The sequence below is a fragment of the Pseudoliparis swirei genome, chromosome 10 (genome assembly GCF_029220125.1).
Source record: "Pseudoliparis swirei isolate HS2019 ecotype Mariana Trench chromosome 10, NWPU_hadal_v1, whole genome shotgun sequence".
In the NCBI taxonomy this organism is placed as follows: Eukaryota; Metazoa; Chordata; class Actinopteri; order Perciformes; family Liparidae; genus Pseudoliparis; species Pseudoliparis swirei.
Genome location: NC_079397.1, coordinates 4,451,381 through 4,470,367, shown reverse-complemented (window position 1 = coordinate 4,470,367; position 18,987 = coordinate 4,451,381). Strand labels below are relative to the sequence as shown.

The 18,987-nt window shown below is 42.5% G+C and overlaps 1 protein-coding gene across 3 annotated transcripts in view; it reads left to right on the top strand.

The window, feature by feature from the left end:
* The first annotated feature begins 164 nt into the window (after positions 1–164).
* mybpc1 (myosin binding protein C1) overlaps positions 165–18,987 on the top strand; it is a 31,801-nt gene continuing 12,978 nt past the window's right edge. For 2 of the 3 annotated variants that reach the window (XM_056425121.1, XM_056425122.1), the window contains exons 1-18: positions 165–400; positions 4,187–4,213; positions 5,610–5,681; positions 7,226–7,441; positions 8,320–8,367; positions 9,485–9,526; positions 9,944–9,979; positions 10,652–10,762; positions 11,341–11,489; positions 11,575–11,692; positions 11,779–11,830; positions 12,410–12,463; positions 14,688–14,854; positions 15,425–15,557; positions 17,451–17,575; positions 17,668–17,773; positions 18,479–18,645; positions 18,769–18,934. In XM_056425121.1, the coding sequence (XP_056281096.1) occupies positions 379–400; positions 4,187–4,213; positions 5,610–5,681; positions 7,226–7,441; positions 8,320–8,367; positions 9,485–9,526; positions 9,944–9,979; positions 10,652–10,762; positions 11,341–11,489; positions 11,575–11,692; positions 11,779–11,830; positions 12,410–12,463; positions 14,688–14,854; positions 15,425–15,557; positions 17,451–17,575; positions 17,668–17,773; positions 18,479–18,645; positions 18,769–18,934 (1,811 nt within the window). In that variant the 5' untranslated portion in view covers positions 165–378. The remainder of the gene's footprint in view (positions 401–4,186; positions 4,214–5,609; positions 5,682–7,225; positions 7,442–8,319; positions 8,368–9,484; positions 9,527–9,943; positions 9,980–10,651; positions 10,763–11,340; positions 11,490–11,574; positions 11,693–11,778; positions 11,831–12,409; positions 12,464–14,687; positions 14,855–15,424; positions 15,558–17,450; positions 17,576–17,667; positions 17,774–18,478; positions 18,646–18,768; positions 18,935–18,987) is intronic. The other variant, XM_056425123.1, reaches the window with a different exon arrangement.

Genomic DNA, 18,987 nt, shown 5'->3' with positions numbered 1-18,987 from the left:
AATGTCACGTGAGCTTTACATTACACAAAAGCTGGCGAGGCAGCCGTTGGGTGTAGCGACCACTATAGAGAGGAGGAGCATGCCACCTCACTATATAAGGCCTGAAAGCCTGTCCCTCCTGGATCTCTCACTGGTCCTCCTCTCCTCCCCCCCACTGAGATTTTCCGAACCGTATCCCAGTGCACTCCTCATCTCCCATCACTCTGGTCCGAGGGCTCCCGGAGCTTTCCTTTCTTTTTTTTCCGTCTTCCCGTCATCTCTCTCCCTCCCGGACGAGAGGGCTACCCAATTTACCTGTCCACCCGTCGCGTCGCACTACTCCGAAGATCACCTCCCGACCCACCTGCCTCGTGATATTTTCTTGGGACGCGGCTCAAGATGCAAGAGCCCACAAAGAAAGGTAGGAGTCGTTGCCTCCAGCATGCGACGGCGGACCATCTAAAATGAGCCTTCTGCAGGTTTTAGTTAATGTGACAGCAACAACACCATTTAAAAAAAAGTATTATCTAGTGTCATTGTTTAACCCTCCTGTCACCTTAGGGTCATTTTGACCCGAATCAATATTACACCCTCCTGTTACCTTTACATTTCCTAACATATTTTACCCTTTGGGTTCAATTTGACGCCAGCAATTAAAACCTCCAGAAAATTATTAGAATTAATATTGTTTTCCAAGTTTAAGTGTGAGGCACTTTATGTTTGTTTGTTGACTACCGAAAGAACACCGACATTAAACATTGAATGGGGTAAAATTAATCCTAAAGCGACACGAGGGTGTAATATTAATTCGGGTCAAATTGACCCTAAAGCAACACAAGGGTTAAGGGAAGTTAGGGGACTCCATCACTTCACGGCTGTTCGTAGGGAATTCTCAAAGTGACTTTGCCAGCGGTGTTGTATTACCGATGCATGCACGTTCCTACCGTCACGGGGAACAAGAGAATATTTTAGGTTTATGAGCAGATACCATTGTGTCGCTCGTGGTGCACCTACCGGGCCCGCTCTGTGCGATCCCGCTGGAGGAAGACGCGGTGATGAAGAGCAGCGTGGGAATGTCAATCAGCGCCAAGTCTGACTCAAGCAAGAGCCCTGTGAAGGATGATGCAACTGGAGCGGGTGTGAGGATGAATAATAACCCGATTGTGTTTGTCTTTCTGGTGATTGATGTGAGCCAACCTGTCAGATCGGACCCCCCCCCCCCTCCCCCGTTATCCAACTCCTTATTCTACCACACACAGCATCTGAACCCATCCCATCTCCGGCAAGCCACACCACCGCTCCTCTGTACCATCGTGTCCATCAACATTCCTTTTAAATCCCTGCATGTCCGTCATTACCATATGGTATTACTCCCACCCTCCCCATTAGCCTCGGCTCTTTTGGGGGTCCGCCATGGACCCAGACATGCCCATGTAGAGGGAATGGGACATTTAGTTTGGATCTTTGGAAGCCTTCCTGATGAGAGACGATACACGTTTTTTAATAAACTTGTTATCCTCCTGGGGGGTCCGATGATCTGCCGGAGGTTGTTTCCGTCACCTCAGGCATTATTTACACGTAGACACTAACTCCTGAAGAAGGGATCCTTCTTATGTTGCTCTTGCTGAAGTTTCTACCTTTGTTTTTCCCCATGTTTAAGTTTTTCTTTATCAGAACCAAATGTCTATGGATAGAGGATGGTTCTATTCAGATTGTGAAATCTTTTGAAGAAAATCTGTGATGTTGTGCTGTATGAATTCAATTGGCTTGCACTGCCTTTTGGACAGTGGGCATTGCACTTTCAAGATTGGCTTCATTTGTACAGGCATTGGCACATTTGGGGAGAAAACAACCAGCTGCAGGCTCCAGAATCTTATTTGATCACATCTAAATCTTATCCTGATTTCTTATTGGGGCAAGAATGATAAGACGTTCCCAACAGCCAGATGAAACCCAAGATCCTGAAACAATGTGAAGCTCAACTTGGCCTTCATCTCGACGCACCATTGTAGGGTGGGCAGTTGTCCCCCGCAGTGTTCATCCACAGCCATAAACATCCCTGATCCCCTCGGAGACAAAGCTGAGGGGAAATAGAGGCAGCGGATTCCAGTCGGCCACAAACACTACCCCATAAATAGCTGCATAGCCAAGAGCAGCAGATAAATGAGAGTAGAAAAGTATTGTTCTTTAAATGAGTCTGAACAGCTGAAGAGGAGGAGGCCTGCGCTGTTGTTTCAGACACCCCTTCAAAAAGTCCAAACCAGGGATGACGGACTGGCCGAGTTACCCCGCAGATCTCCTGGGACTAGAATTCTTGTCCCTGGAATAGTTCAGAATGAGCGCACTTTTAATCCCCATCCCTTGTTCCCTGCCATCTCCCCATCCACAGCCGCCAAACCCCTCCTCCTCCTCCTGTGCCACGCACCAAAACGGACGTCGCCCAGCCCCTCTTTCGGTTCAGGTTGGATCGCTCAGAGGTCAGACGCCTGCCCATTAAACTTCTGACCCCCGTGCCCACAGGCCTTAACGGCGCTGTCGGCTGCCACTCACTTCAGGGATTCCGTCGTGAACAAGCCCTTGTCTGCACCTCGAGATATTTACTGTCCCTGCGGTCCGTCACTCTCCCTGGGCTCCATCTTTACCGTGCTTTGTGTTACATAACACCACCTCATTGTACCTCATTGCAGTAAACCCCACAACCACAGCAAGGGTAAACAGTATAATTAAAGTGAGTGCATTGAAGCAATAAAGGTCATTATTTGGAGAAGCGAAGCTGCCGGCCGTCCGTATGAGCCCTTCTGTCCGCACGCCAGCAGGGGCAACAGCTGCAAATACCTGCAGCCCCGTCAGCCGCGCTGGGAGTCCTCAGAGGTGAAACAAAAACCTTTCTCCACTCTCATTATCCCAACGGAGACGAGACAAGAGAGCGAGGCTCATTCTCGGGTGCGTGATGCAATCCTGCAGGATTGTGGTCCGCCGGCCAAGCGATGCATTGTTTTGAAGTGAGGCGGGGAGGGAGCGCAGCTAATTTTGACAAGGAATGCTCAGAGGGAATCGTTATGAATGATAACGATACTAGATGTTAAGAATAATAATAATATGGGGGGGAAATGGTTGTTAAAAATGGTGCATATATTCGGTGGACATGGATATGGGGTTGCAGTGTTCACTGGGTGCAAAGCTGCGAGTGCGAAACTGAGACATGAGTATGAAGTTTTTATCCAAAAGTGTTAATGATTTGTTATGTTGGTATTGTCCACAGCTTTTTGGGGATACAGTGGAACACATAACGTCAAGGATAGTGGGTTTGATTATTTCAATTTCATTCCTTTTTTGGAGACGTGCCTTAAGATCTTTTTGGCCTGAAAATACAAAATAACCAAACGCATGGCTCACCTCAGTGATCCTGATTCTCTGAGATCCTTCTCTCATTTTGACAACCGTGTACTGAGCTCAATAGGTTAGTTTTTGACTTATAGTTCAGCGTTGGATTTTTGCCTATATGTAACACAAGTTACAAATTAACTCCACATTGCCTTGGGACATGAACACCAGTCTCAAACACTAATCTTCGAGTTTAAAGTCCTGCATTTGTGCGTCATCACATTCTCAGTGTTTTATTTTTTGACCGTCCAATAACGATGCCGATGGGTTTACGCTGTAGTTACTTGAAAGCCCCGGTTCAGGGTGCCATTGTGTGTCGACACCAGACGCCGAGGGGCGTGACAAAGCGTCGGTATGTGACGCCATGTGAATGAGAACAGGCTGGTACACTAAAGAACCTCCGGTGGCTCTGTGCTCCACTAACCCACTATAAACAAAGAGTTGCATGCCAAGCATATATGGATTCTCTCATTTGTTGAGAACTCGCATTGAGTTCCGTTGCAGCTTTTGAACGTCGTATCCAAACAGCTTTCTGTCGCCACCCCCCCACCATTAGTTCTATAAGTCGAGACGAGGCAGAGGGAAAACAAGCGGCGTGTCATGTGGGCCTCTTTCATAATCAGTTAACACAACGTGGTGTCGAAGCTTGTGGAGCCAGTCATCCGGAAGGAGGAGGATTCGGCTTGGCGGCCAATGCGTATCAATAAAAGAAGTCAATGTGCACCAACGGAAAGACATTCAGGAGCGATTAGGTCACGCAGAGAGACATCTCGTTATCATGTGTGACAGTGATGTGTTTGGTTTGTCTCTCTTTGTCTTTTAGATGAGACGCCAAATGGCCAGCCAGCAGGTGAGTGGACGGCGATAGACATCTAATCTCCCCGTGTCGCCTCACAGTGGAGCAGATTTCAGCCGCACAAAGTGCAGTATGCACAACAACAGGCATGCATTGAGCAAAAGAAGGGTAGTTGCACAGGTGAAAGAAACCAAGAGGACACCTCTGTGTACACACATGAAAGACCGACCTTCGTTTGCACTAAGATGTCCCGGCACTGAGCCACATCTACACACGTACAGCGTAATAAGCGGAGCTCTGAAATTAGCCTGAATGTGCAGCCGATAGTCGGCAGCATGGCCGTGCTGCTGTTACTCCAGAGCGATCCGAGGCGACGACCAAGCTGTCAGACATTCCTCTCGTCAGCCTGCTGATCCCTCTCTGTTGATTCAGCTGCCGCCCCCGGCCGCCCCATGTGAGCAAGGTGCCGGCATGCAACTGGCTTTCTGCCCGCCGCTGAGGTTTGACCTTGGAGTCGCAGCATCTTGAGGCTCCAATGAATGTGTCAGATAATACGTGTTTTAAGATCTGGGTGGGCACTGACTCATGAGTTCCAGCGGCGTCACTGAATCAATTACTTGTTAAACAATTATTGAGTATTGCGTTAAATAACCTTTTATATCACCTTTGCTAACAAAAAAAAGGTGATTTTGTGAATTCAAATCCGGCTTAAAAAAACACTGTGTGGACATCTTTGGAGTCACCAAGCGAACATGTGATCAGATCAGAACAAATTGATCATATCCCTCCAGCAAACTCCTGATAGGGAGAACAAGCCGACCCGAGCATTACTGGGATTAGTAACGGTGACGTCATTCATTCGGCGAACATGTGACTGAAGAAATCCCATCGCTGTGCTCTGTACTGTAATGTATTATTATCAACACAGTCAAAACATGTGTAACAACACATGAACAAATACATGTCGGGTTTATGTGCATGTCATGATCCCGAGAGGCTTTTTTTTCAGTGCATACATGCCGACTTTATCTCGAATAGATTATGAAAACAGTTATAACATGTATATAAATGCTACCTGATGATGGATGACACTACCAATGGGTGTTGTGGTCGATGGAGGTGTATATAAAGTATGATTCTGCATTTTAATGTGATTTCAATTGTAAACTTGAATTACATTTTCATTTTTCTAATCCTGAAATGAACAGCACATTTTCTACATTCTCACAATTTGTTGTTTTCCTGTGTTGTGTGAGAAAATATAATAATGTTGAGAAATGAAATATGATGGTGTAGAGTTGGTACACATACGTGTGTTGATATGTGTGTTTGTTTTGGTGTGTACATTTGACTGAGAGAGAGAGAGAGAGAGAGGCATTGCGGATGCTGAAGCTTTTGTGCTCATAAAAAGCAGCTGTTCCATCCACCACTATATGTGTCACATGCTCAGAAAGTGTTGCCCCAGACAGTAACGGTGCCCTGCCCCTACCTGAGATAACCCTGGAGATTTCTCCACCCCCAGGTGAGTAAACCAGACGTGACCCCACTCCCCCACCTCCATCCCCCCAGAGTTCTTTTGCACTCCTTCATTTACATCACGTGTTTTTCGTTTGGTGTGTGCGATCACGTTTTTTTTCTTCTTCTTCAATTAATTCACTCTGAGAGGCCTGAAACTGCACTTTTTCTCGCGTAGGTATGATTGCTCAGCACACCGTATGTTCACACATAAGTCAATTAGGTTAGCCGTAGGACCACCGCCGCACTCGCTGTGCACGTAACCGCGTACGCGCCCGCGCTGCTCTGCCTGCATTTGCCTCGACGCTTGGTGTTGACACTGCGACTCGTGCTGTGGCTGTCTTTGAGTTGGTGCAACTGTGTGACATACCGAGTCGTCAACAAAGGAGAGGGAGAGAGGGATTGGGGGAGAAATTTGATCTCTGGTGACGCTGGTCAAAGGCCAGCTGTCTAAATATAACACAAGCAATCAGATCCTCACATCAATACTGGATGAGTCGGTCAATCACTCCTTTCTTGATCACTTTACAGTGTAAGATATGCGACATGACCAGATAGTTGCTCCACTGGTGCAGCTGATTATAACAGGAGACACGATGGCCATATTTGTGCTTTACTCATATATCAGTCGGGGGTTGTTTTGTTGAGAGAGGACCCAAACACCCAATTGCTGCACAATATTTATTTTTTATTTCACAGACCACAACACAGAACAGGGAGACAAAACACGACACCAAACGTAACAAGCCACAATGGGAATGACACGAACAGGGTTTACACAACATAGAGGAGAGAAGGAGGGACAGACAGACACAGGACACAATGACAATGAGACCAGCCAGCACAGACACAGAGAAGGAGGAAATCAGGACCAGCACACAATCACAGGGAGACAGACGACACAAGGAATTCAAAACAAGACACAAAACTAAACACAAACTCCAGATCCTAACAATATATATATCTTGGAAAATATTAATTGATTTAGTTGAATTTGTACGATTGGCTTGGGTTGTTCTTTTAGCCATATTAGCAGCATGGCTCTGTGGGAGGTGATGTCAGTCGGTCCACCATTTTGGGTTCAGACTGAAATATTTCAAGAACTATTGGATGGATTTTAATGAAATGTTGTGCAGACATTCATGACGCAAAGAGAATGAGTCCTGCTGACTTTGTGAGATCCTCTGATCTTTTATTTTGATTTCTGACCAATAAATGTACGTTGGTGCTAATTGGCGTTAACATGCTAACGTGCTCAGAACACCGTCACATTGTGTATATGCAAAAAATATACCAGCCGAACATCCGCACGTGAGCGGCCTGGCGTTAGTATTTAACTCAAGGAGCAGCTGTGTGTCTAAACCTCCACCACAGAGCCACCAGAACGGTTGTAAAAATCTACCTTCAATATTCAAACCAAAAGTCACCAATTAAGAGCGTGTCTATCTGGTCATTAGCTATTTATACCCACCTTGTTTGAGCAAGCATTATTTTTGCAAGGCTACCGGTGGTTGTGCCAAATGCTTGCTTGGCGCTTTGTCTGCTGTACAGAAGCGGTAGCAGAGGGGAAAGAGCCAGTAGAGACTGATGGGAAGAAGCCAGAGGCCACAGAGCCTGAGCCGTTACAGGCTGTGGTGGCTCAGGAGTCGAGCCCCACAGAGAATGGCTCGAACCAACCACAGCCTGGTGGGGTTGGGGTAAAAGAGCAAGCAGGGTCCGGTAACTCTACTGTAAAAGACGAGGGCCCTTGCTCCCCCCCACAAACTGGTAAGTATTACTTTTAAAGTTGATTGATTCCCATTTCTCTCTCAAATGCATGCATGGGTAACCCTCTGGCTCTTCTACTGGAAATGCAAAAGAGTCCTGAAAGTTCGACGAGTCATTTCAGTTGCCCACTACATGGTTCAGCAGCATGGCAAAGTGATCTAAAACCAGGATGTACTCTCAGTTGGAGGGTGATCTTTACTCCCCAGAAAGCATTGGACTTCACTTGGTTGGATCAATTCATAATTTGCTTTTAAAACAGTGCTTTAATTACTACATAGCTTTTAATTCATGCAGACATCAAATATATTAAATATACATCGACTTGCACCTCTGTATTGAGTTTTCAGATATCTACAGTAATAATAACTAATGTATACTAATACATAAGGACTTGATTAAGTACCTAAAATGGCAAACTGCAGGTGAGTTATGAAATTCTTTCTTCTATAATCCGGAAACATGAATATACAGGAAGAACAAACACACTAAACATAGCATTCAATACCAATCCACCGCCTGGTTTTGATTATGTAGTACCTACAGGTAAGTTGGAATTAAGTGATTTTGAGAGGGGGAATACAGCTCAGAATTTCCGTGCTTTTGTTGGCTTGCTTTGGAGCATTTTGTCGTTTTTTTGCCCTCCACGGTGAAAGAGAGCTTGTGCTTCAGTTTTGGAGTTAAGGTCGAAACCATCAGTTGATGTTTTGGTCTCATTCTTCCTGTCCAAGAGCTGCATGTCACACTCTGTTCAGAGTCTTGTCTCACATGTGATCGACGGGCTTGTTGGCCTGCCAGTCTTGTGTCTTTTTGGCCTGCCAGTGATGGATGTGGAGCTTTTTGATAGGTGGGTCTTTTTGTCAATAACACCTTTATTGCAGATGATGATGATGCTGCAGCAACTACCCCATCCCCAACAACCCAAGCAGGTTGGTACCCTAACAGCCCTTACTACTTCCTAATCTCTACCTCCTTTTTACCTCCTTATACCTATACCACCCTTTGAGGACAGTCGCAATCACCTTAACTCAGACTCATATCAACTCCTATCACCTCATGAGTACTTTTTTTTTAAAGTCTCAAGTTATTAGTTTGTGTGTTGGTCCACTATGTGTGATGTGCTTTATAGCTTTACAGGTAATGTCTTAACCACAAATTACAAAAAGACATTGGCTCAAATATATTCAACTATACTTGTTTGTGTTCAGATTTTCATATAAAATCTGTAAATAATCCGATGTTTATTCATGCACGGACACACACATGTAGTAAATGTGTGATTTTTAGATGCAAAATAATCCTACAAGCATATCAACCTTTATTTACTCGTCTGGAATAAAGGTATAGATGTGAAAATAATATTTTACATGTATATTTCATGCATACAACATTTTGGGAAGTTGTTATGTCATCCATTGACTGCTAAACACACACATACATTTTTAATAAGACGGTTTAGAGTTGGGAAATGGCACCTTTGACGGAGTTACGCTAATTTTCCCTCCGCGTTTCCCGTTCGCCAGCTAACGTTAGACTTCACGCGAAGCTAGGCTCAATACTGTGTTACCACGGTAACTTTGACTTTACCACTGCAAATAAGTTGATCTACTAAAAAGTATTCTACATTATCATGCCTATATTTTACTTTTACTTATAGTTTATGTCACCAGCTGGGACTCTGAGAGAATACTCTGGATGTTAAACATTAAAGCTTGATGAAGCTGCTGAGTGGTGGGGAAATTAACCACCATTAACCACAAACAAACAAACAAGGCCAAGACCCTAAAGTTGTTTTGTTTTACTCAATAAAATCAAGAAGTTATTGTGAATACTCCCACAGGTTTATTTTAATTTGACAAGACAAAAGTCTTCAGGGATGAGGGATATGTGATTGAGTTAACTTCCAAGTGAAAAAGCACACAGCTGCTTCTCAGAGCTTTTTAATGGGAAACATTCAGCTGCTGGTTAAATGCGCCCTGATGTAGACACAATAGACGAGTTTATCCTCATTAATTTAATTAATGACGACTCTGCTTTTTTTCACAGAGGATGCCAATTCACCAAAGAAACTCTTAATCGAGTTGCCTAGTAAGATCCCTCTGTTACATAACACTATTTTAGTTCCTCTGAAACCAGTAACCTATTCCAAATCAGATTACCTACTGTCTGAATAATGGATAAATGTTTATTTTTAGACATCTTGGGTGTCTGAACGTTTGCTTTTCAATATAAGAAAGTGAAAATACTCAAAGTTTCTTCGCTAACATTTTAACATACACCTATTAATATAAATATATTTTTATAATTTGACTTCTGGTGTGTCACATGAACATGTTTCTTTGTTTTTTTCTGAACACATTGACATTTATGTGAACACATTTGGAATTCTGGTCATATAATAAGATTAATTGCCTGTTGTTGTTCTTTCGATGTGTGTGTGCTTCAGTGGACTTTACAGTATTATTCCTTACAATATGCTGTAAATTTCTCTCTGTCTTTGTTTAGATGATAGCGTGCCAGCCATGGGGAGAAAAGACTCAGGTAATAAAGTGGTGGCCAAAGAAATATAGAAATGTTGCCCTTTTTTCAAACACTCCAAGAGCAACATCGGTATCAAGAAATTGAGATTGTGACTCAACCATTTTCCTTTTTTTCTCCATCACAACTGGTCAAAGGAAGGCTTGATAGAAGTTTTGCCTAAACCAGGTTAATGTGTCTGAACTATCGTCTGTTTAACATGAAAACAATTGTTTTCTTGACACAATGGGGCTTTAGTCAATGGTGAACTTGCACGTAAAGACGGGCCCAGGAATAAAACCAGATGGCAACAGTGTGATTCATCCATATTAAGACCATTACTCCCATTACAAAGAAGACTGGAGCATCAGCAAGATGAAGATGTTAAACATCTTTCATATTTTGCTGAAAATGGCCCTTAAATGTGGCCAGTTATGCTCATGAGACTTTTCTGCGATTCATATTGTCTGTTTCATGCTTTCCATGTTGCAAAGAGCTTACATTTTGAATGACAAGTGGTGGCTGAAAGTGGGAGAATATGTCTGTCAGTGTAACTCTCCTCTGGTACGACTATAACGTTCAGATCAAAAGTGAAAGGCGGGTCTATGAATCCTTGAACTGTATTGCTGAAATGTTTCCTTCCACAACGACGTTGGCGAGCGTTGAGTCATGCGTGTGTTTCTCCTGACTGGCCAGTGTGGTCTCTGGGAGAGGGCCAGGGACTAGAAGAACTGGACAAGCCCATTGAGAGCCCACCACAGTCCACCCTGATGATAGAGAGTCCCCAGAGTGCTGTGATCTCTGTGGGTGAGTATGAGAGATCAAATTCTAGGTATCCAGACACGAGGGTGATACACTGATTTCTCTAAGCCTTAAAGAAATAGTAAATCATTTTGAGAACTTCACTTATTTGCTTTCTTCCCAAGACTGATGCCACTGTTGATTAAATACCAAGCTAAATAGAAATGGATATCTTGTAACACATGTGTAAAAACACAAATTGATGAATTTTCACTTCATTTATTGCACAAATTAAAAACATTTCAATGTTACCTCAGGATAGGGCCGAGCTGGTGATTTTCTCTTTGTTTACACTTGTTATGCTAAGCTAAGTTAGCCCGCTACCGGCTCTATCTTCGACCATTATCGTCATAAAATAGGACAGTCATGAGATTGTATCTCTGCAAAAGAAAATCCATGAAACACATTGAATAACATATTGAACTATATTTCTAGAGGGGCACTAGCCTCAGCATCAACATTTCTAAATAAATGTATTATGACAGTGTAGGGCCCTCGTAGTTTTATGTTTCATTAAACATTCAGCGGGACATTTATGGTGTATTGATTGGATTGTTGGACAATTTTTTTCTTGCCTTCTAAAGGTGGAGACATCACCTTTGTCGCCAAGGTGGAGGCCAAAGATCTCCTCCGCAAACCCACAGTCAAGTGGTTTAAAGGAAAATGGATGGATCTGGCCAGCAAGACAGGAAAGCACTTACAGCTGAAAGAAACCTTCGACCGATTGACCAAGGTACCGTTGTTGGATTTTTCTTACGTTAGCTCCACCTCACAGCGTAGCGCCGGTAAACCAATTCTCGTGTATCGCTCCCTGGCAGATGCACACATTTGAGATGCACATGATCAAGGCCAAAGACAACTATGCCGGAAACTACAGGTGTGAAGTCACCTACAAGGACAAGTTTGACAGCTGCTCCTTTAACTTGGAGGTTAAAGGTGTGTTCAAGCGTCCAGGAGCACTACTACCTTCTAACGTGTTCACGGGATACAGTCTGGCCTTATGTGTTGTCGCTGTCTTACAGAAGCTGAACAGAGCTCACAGAATATTGATATTCGATCAGCTTTCAAAAGAAGGTAATGAAAGAACTATCAACAACGGCCGTTATAAATTCAATATGCAAAAGTACAGTATTTCTTTCTTTTTTTCACTTCAACTGAACAAACCAAGGTATTTATCCCCCCCCCCCCCCCCCCAAATAGGATTAATACTAATAAATGCTCCTGAAATGTGAAGAAAAGAAGTAATATTATTGTACCACATTTTAGGTGTGACAAGGCGGTTGTAATAATGTCAATAACCTTTCTCAAAGGCAATTACAACTCAACTCGCCAACTCAATGTGTAATTTTGAAGGCCATTTTTTAAAATCTCCCTCCAAACAATGTGTGTGGAAAGCAATGCAAAGCATCCCAGTTGCACAATGTTGCATTACCGGGGTAATATTGCTTGGGACCGCTCTTAAAGTGCTTTACACAAAACACCTTCAAGCTTTCATCCAGAAAAGAAGTGTTTTTAGTGTAAGCATTAATCATACGTTAGCTTAAAGCTAACACATCGATTGAGACTTTGCTTTATGTTGCTCTTTTAGCATTGTTTTATAGCTCCTGTAACTGTTTCTGATCTGTATTAATCTCTCCTTGTTAACAACCGCAGTGAAGGACAAGAGGACGCAGGGGAGCTTGACTTTAGTGGTCTCCTAAAACATAGGTGAGAATCGAGTCCGGATACCAGACTTTGTCCTTTTTCAATATTTTTACTTAGATTGTTTTGTTTTTATTGCGCCTGCTGCATAAGTGGCACGTACATTTCTTCAGATGGCACTTTATGCTTTACCAGGGGTTTTCAAAGTCCGGCACTGTGTGTGCCCGCTGCGCAGCATCCACGTTTTAATGTCAAAAGAAAAAAGAAATTTGATTTATGTCAGTCATATTATTTGTTCTTTGTCTTCCGTCTACTTGAGAGACAATCATGCACGATTTCAGTTAAAAGGGAGAAGTTTGGTTGTATTAAGCCTATTTTTGTTCACAACAAAGTATTCTCTATTGGCGATCAGTTCCTGTTTGCAATGTTTTCATGAATGCACATGAAAATATACCTGGATGATTTTGACACAAAAGAAAATGTAGATATTTTGTCAAATTCTGGAGTTATAAGGCTTCATTGTATGATTTCTAAGCTGAATTATGGTTGTTTTAATCGTAGGAGATAATGATATCCCTTAAAAGTGCACGTCACTCTTTGTCTGTGCGTCACATCTGTGCTGTGGGACTCAACTGAGTTAGTCAGAGGGGGGTGCAGATTGTTGTGAGTTTGAAAACCTCTGGTTTGCTAAAGCCACAGTGGTGGCTCAAAATAAAACACCACGATGCATTTCTCAGACGATAAAGTGCAACGTTTACATGTGAGTACGAATGCTCCTGTCGGCAGTGACGCAGTTCACTCGGGGCGAAATTATACATTTACTTTGGGCTTGTCTCTTCTTCTCCCCCAACATATTCAGAAATCAAAGGTTAGTAGAGAGAGAAAAATCGCATAGGTTTTTAAAATGCCACCTTACTGCGGGTGAGTACCGTAATCCTCGTAGAGTCCTCCAGCATGACATGTAGCTCTAGGAATTGGGACGAGCAAGAGTGTTGGCCTCCTGTAGTACGGTAACACTTCATTTTTGAAGGCAGCATTCACAACCGCTCCGTCAGCGATAAGTAATGATGGAAGTCCAATGCCACCTTCACGAGGCAGAGGGCGCTGTTTCCGATCATTATTGACATTATTGAATGACGTTGTAAAAATAGTGTTATCTCTACGTTTTTATTTTAAAAAATTGTATTTCGACTTAAAAGAAATATATATAGAGAGCTTTACCGACCATGTTTATTTCAGCTTTCTTCACATTTGCCTGAAAATAAACGGATGTGAGGTGCAAACATAGAATGGAATAATACCTGACGCTATATTCACCTCCGATCTTTCGGACATTTTGGGAAAAATGTCGACGAAAGAAAAGGCTAGTTACTAACGAGGATCTCACGCATCTAACAGCTTAACGGCCTCTGAAGTGAAAACACTCAAACCAACAACACAACAAAGGGATGGGCCAGTTCACGAGAGCAACGTGAAAGACGTCGCTGGTTTCCCCCGATATCCGCTCACGCTGCATATCATGTGATGACAAACAAAAGCGATCAGCGGTTCAACAAGTTGGATGACAAACAAAAGCTCTCCGCTGTTGACCCGCGTGTGCTTTTGTTTGCTAATTGAATCCCTCAACCCTGATAAAAGATTCACAATGTAGAACAGCTATATATATATATAGAGAGAGAGAGATAGAAGCCAGATTCACAATGTAGAACAGTAATATATATATATATATATATATATATATATATCTATAGAGAGATATATAGATATATAGAAACCAGATTCACAATGTAGAACAGTAATATATATTTATATAGATATATAGAGAGAGATATAGAAGTCACAAGTCATAGTGGGTTACGTAGAAGTCAAGAAAAAACAAAATTATGTTCCACAAACTGTTATTTTTATTCTTTGATTTTGATCTTTGAACTGTAAGATATTTCTTTGTATTAAGGGGTTTTAAAAAAAGGATGGAAACTCCAGATCTTTAGATTAAATCCTGAATAATATTATGCAGACACTATTACTCTTCCAATGCTTCTTAGCAAATTAGAGAGCGCCTCTCAGTTTTGAGTTTTCATGACAGACAGCTCGCCATGCCCATCCCTTTGTGTGACATGTCCCGAGGAACAGAGTAGGATAGATAAACCTCGAAACGTCAGGAACCGAGGAACCGAGTTAAATGAGGATCCAACAACTGTTCTCGAGTAGTTCCTCGGGACACGTTGCAAACGCCCCGGTCTTGCGACTCGGGCCCTCACGCCATTCCCTCGTGTCACGGCTCCACCAGGGAGCCCAAACAGCAGGACGACACCCCCGAGGTGGACGTGTGGGAGATCCTGAAGAAAGCCCGGCCGGATCAGTACGAGAAGATCGCCTTCATGTACGGCATCACGGACCTGAGGGGTCTGCTGAAGAGGATGAAGAAGATCCCCAGAGAGGAGAAGAAGAGCGAAGGTGAATCAGTTCTTTGTTAAAGGGAATTTTGATCTTAATGACTTTTATTATATATTTACACTATCGTTTAAAAGTTTGGGGGTCACTTAGAAATGTCCTTATTTTTCAAAGTAAAGCACTGTTTATTTAAATGAAGATAACATTAAATGAATCATAAATACTCTCTCCACATAGTTTAGTGTAAATGACTATTCTCTGGTCTTTAATGAAGTCTCTACAGAGGTGTGTAGAGGCCCATCTCCAGTGTTCTAGTGGTACATTGTGTTATCGCCTTAGAAGACTAACGGAGGGGTAGAAAACCCTTGTAAACCCTTTTTATGTGAGCGCAGCTGAAAACAGTTATGCTGGTGAGAGAAGCTATAAAACTGGCCTTTAAAGTTTGAAGAACAACATTAATATTTCAAATAAAAGTAATTATTTATAACCTTGTTAATGTCTTGACTATAATTTATATTCATTTGATGAATAAAAGTGAGTTTTCATGGAAAACACAAAATTGTCTGGGTGACCCCAAAATTCTGAACGGTATACATGACATTTATTTAATCTTTTTTTATTTATTTTTTTAAGCTTTTGCAAAGAAACTGGAGTCGGCCTATCAGGCGGATAAAGGGGGGCGGATCCGCATGGTGGTGGATCTGGCCGACCCCACGGTGGAGCTGAAGTGGTACAAGAACGGGCAGGAGATCAGGCCATCGCCCAAGTATGTCGCAACACTCGTTTTTATTTTCCGGCCTCTCTCCTGCGTCTTCTTCGCCGTCATCGCGACTCAAATAAAACGCGTGTCTCTCTATCTGCGTTTCATTTGGAGCGTCGCCTCTCCTCTGTCTGATATTATGTGTTTTCACATAATATCATGTATGTGTTGTAAGACAGTATTGATGTTAACCTTCACATGTTCACACTGCAAGCCCAAATGCTCAATTTCAATTCATTTCTCAGATTTTCAGATTTTTCAGCTGTTATTATTTCTTAAATGTGGCCAATATTAGACTCCATCGATCCGCCTGAACTAAAGACAATTAAAAAAAGGACGATAAAGACGTCACTTTCAACCCGCTGTCATAGTCAATGTGTCGTGGGTTTGTGAACCTCGATCTCTACACTGACAATTAAAGTTTGTCGAATTCCAATATGACTGTTCAGACTGCAAAGAAATCTGAACTTTGTCTGAATCTGAATTGAAAAGATAATTCTAGAAGAGATCCAAGACACTTTTGCCTGCAGTGTGAACGCAGCACATTATGAATTCACAGTGCTATATATATATATATGTCTAATATATATACATATCTCTCTCTATATGTATATATATATATATATATACATTTGGGTGTAAATACAGTGTATGATGTCAACTGTTGTCATGAACTAATTGTATTTGTCCTCCTCCATACAGGAAACAGGTGGTTCCTCCTTTAAAGGTCTTTAACTAAGTTTGGCTTTGAACAAATTTAATCGACGCTAAATCACATAAATTAATTTAAATAAAGAGAATGTGCTTTATTCAGCCATTACTACTGCAACGTTAACAACAACGATCCTATTATGATATAGTTGTAAATCTACTATGACTGAAAAGACTGTAGTGGATATTATTGCGCGTGTATTTATCAATTAAAGGGGAAGAGTTTGGGTGTAGCAATACTAGACAGAGTGAGACTTCTTCTTGACTTTGGGAATCGCGGTTTGACAAAACCTAATGTTATACAACCCTTAAAAAAGGAAAAATAAATTACATTTTAAAAGCTGCTATCATTAATATTGTATGACAATAACTAAAATAATAAAATCAAGTTAAAATATATAGTTTCACTCCTCCAATTAGCCCAAAATAATGTAATGCATGTTTTAAGCATCATCCACTAAATCTTAATGTTTATGTGCCTCCATTAAACATTATTTATCTTATATGTCTTTCACGATTACATGTGTATATCTCATTGAGGGAAATTGATTATGATTTATAGCATTTCAGAGATAGGAAATAAACACGATGCCTCACCTCGCATTTATTGGCTGAACCGTCCAATCAGAGCCAAGCAAAGTTAAAGCCATCTGGGAGGTTATTACTGTTTTGTGGTTTTGGTCTCCTGTTGCATTTTTCTCCAGGTTCTCCTTGTTCTGAAGACTTCACTCAAAAAAAATCTCTCTCTCTCTCTCATTTGACATTATTTTCCCCGCCCCCCCCCCCCCCCCGTCATGCATGGTGTCTCTCTGTCTGTGTCTGTCCTTCTATCTGTGTGTCATACCATGACGCTCCTTTCCTGTCTGCCATTATCACCCTCTGTACACTTCCTGTGCTCCGGCCCTTTTCCGGCTCCACCGCTGTGACCTTAAGTCAAAGGAAGTAAGTAAGGACGTTTTGGTTCGATCCTCCCCCTTTTCCCCGTGTCTTTGGTGTGACCCCGCCCCCTCTGTCCAACCTGATGGGTTTGTGGAGTGCACTTGACGCATGCCGAGTATAATAATGAGGTTGTGATTGTTTATTTTGCCATTTGATCATATTTATACAAATTTCATTTTAAGAATGATTTGTGGGATTCATGCATGGTGTTGGTGAGCAGCGATGTGACTTAATGCACTTTCTTTTTAGGTATATTTTTGAGCATAAGGGCACACAGAGGATTATGGTTATCAACAACTGCTCCTTGAATGATGACGCGGCGTATTCTGTAGCTGCAGGAGACGAGAAATGCTGCACAGAGCTGTTTGTCAAAGGTACCGCGACCTGTTCCCCTTGCAAAGAACTGTAAATATCATCATGTGTTGCATACAGCGTGTTAATCTGCTTTTCCTCTCTTGTCTCTCAGAGCTGCCGGTGAAGATAGTGAAAGACATCGAGGCTGTGAAGACCACGGTGAACGAGAGGATCGAGCTGGAGTGCGAGGTGTCAGAGGAAGGCGCTCAAGTCAAATGGTGAGACTGAATTTTAAGATTTTATTTCTCAAGAAGTGGACTGCTCTACGGCCAGAACAAAGGATAACAAGGAAATATTAAGTGTGTTTTTTTAAACCTTAACAAACTTGTGTATACTGGATGCAATGTGGGTCATGTAGTCATTAAAGAACATAAGCATGTGGTGCTCCCACATTGAGATAAACAAAGGATTATTCATAAAAGCTTTATTTTGTAGGTTGTTAAATACAAAATAATGTAATTAATGAGCTGTATGTCTCACATGTGGATCGCCATGCTTGACTTTGTCGAACAAAATGAAACAAATATATACGTAGATAAAGATTTACTGAATAACTTCCAAACATCTGACATGTTTATTAAGAAGATGTGAAAATAGACTTAAAGTGAATAAGTCACTGATAACCAATCGAGCTATTGATGTCGGTATCGGCTCGATATCAGTATCGGATCGGTGCATCCCAAATGATAAAATAATCCTGAATCAATATTTACTAGGGTTGTTATTTCAAATCCTTCTGCAAATCAATAGCAGATTTCTCCTTATTTCCCCTGCACTGTAGTTAAATAGTACTTCCCCGGAACTGTAAAGTATTGTGATTAATAGTGAGCCTGTGAGATAAAGTAATGTAACACTCGAGTAACGACGAGGCCCTCGACGTGGAGCTAATTGACTCATTTCAAAAACTCTTCTTCCTCCTTCAGGATGAAGAACGGCGTCGAGGTGCCGACGGGAGTGCGCTCCAGATACCGAGTGAAGTGCGAAGGATTAAAACACTTCCTGGTGATCAATGACGCCTCCAGGGAGGACACCGGGTCGTACTCCATCATGGCTACCGGCGGCACGTCTGAGGCTCACGTGCAGGTCGACCGTACGTATAGCATCCCGGACTTTTTTCTTCTTCTTCTTCCAGATGTCTTTGCACGAAAAATAATCCGTATTGACGACGTGCTCCATTCTGTTCTCCACCCCCGCCGGCGTACTTTGAAATTAGTGAAGCCCCTGAAAGTGTTCCAGGACCTGCAGGATCAGAAGGTGCTGCTGGGTCAGCCCATCAAGCTGCAGTGTGAGATCTCCCCCGGCAACGTCCCCGGCCGCTGGTACCGGAACGGACAGCTGATCCAGCCCAACGACCGCATCAACATCGTGCACAGGAACAGGTGCGTCAGCGGTCGCTAGCTGTTAGCTAGTTTGTTAGAAACTGTCTCCAGAA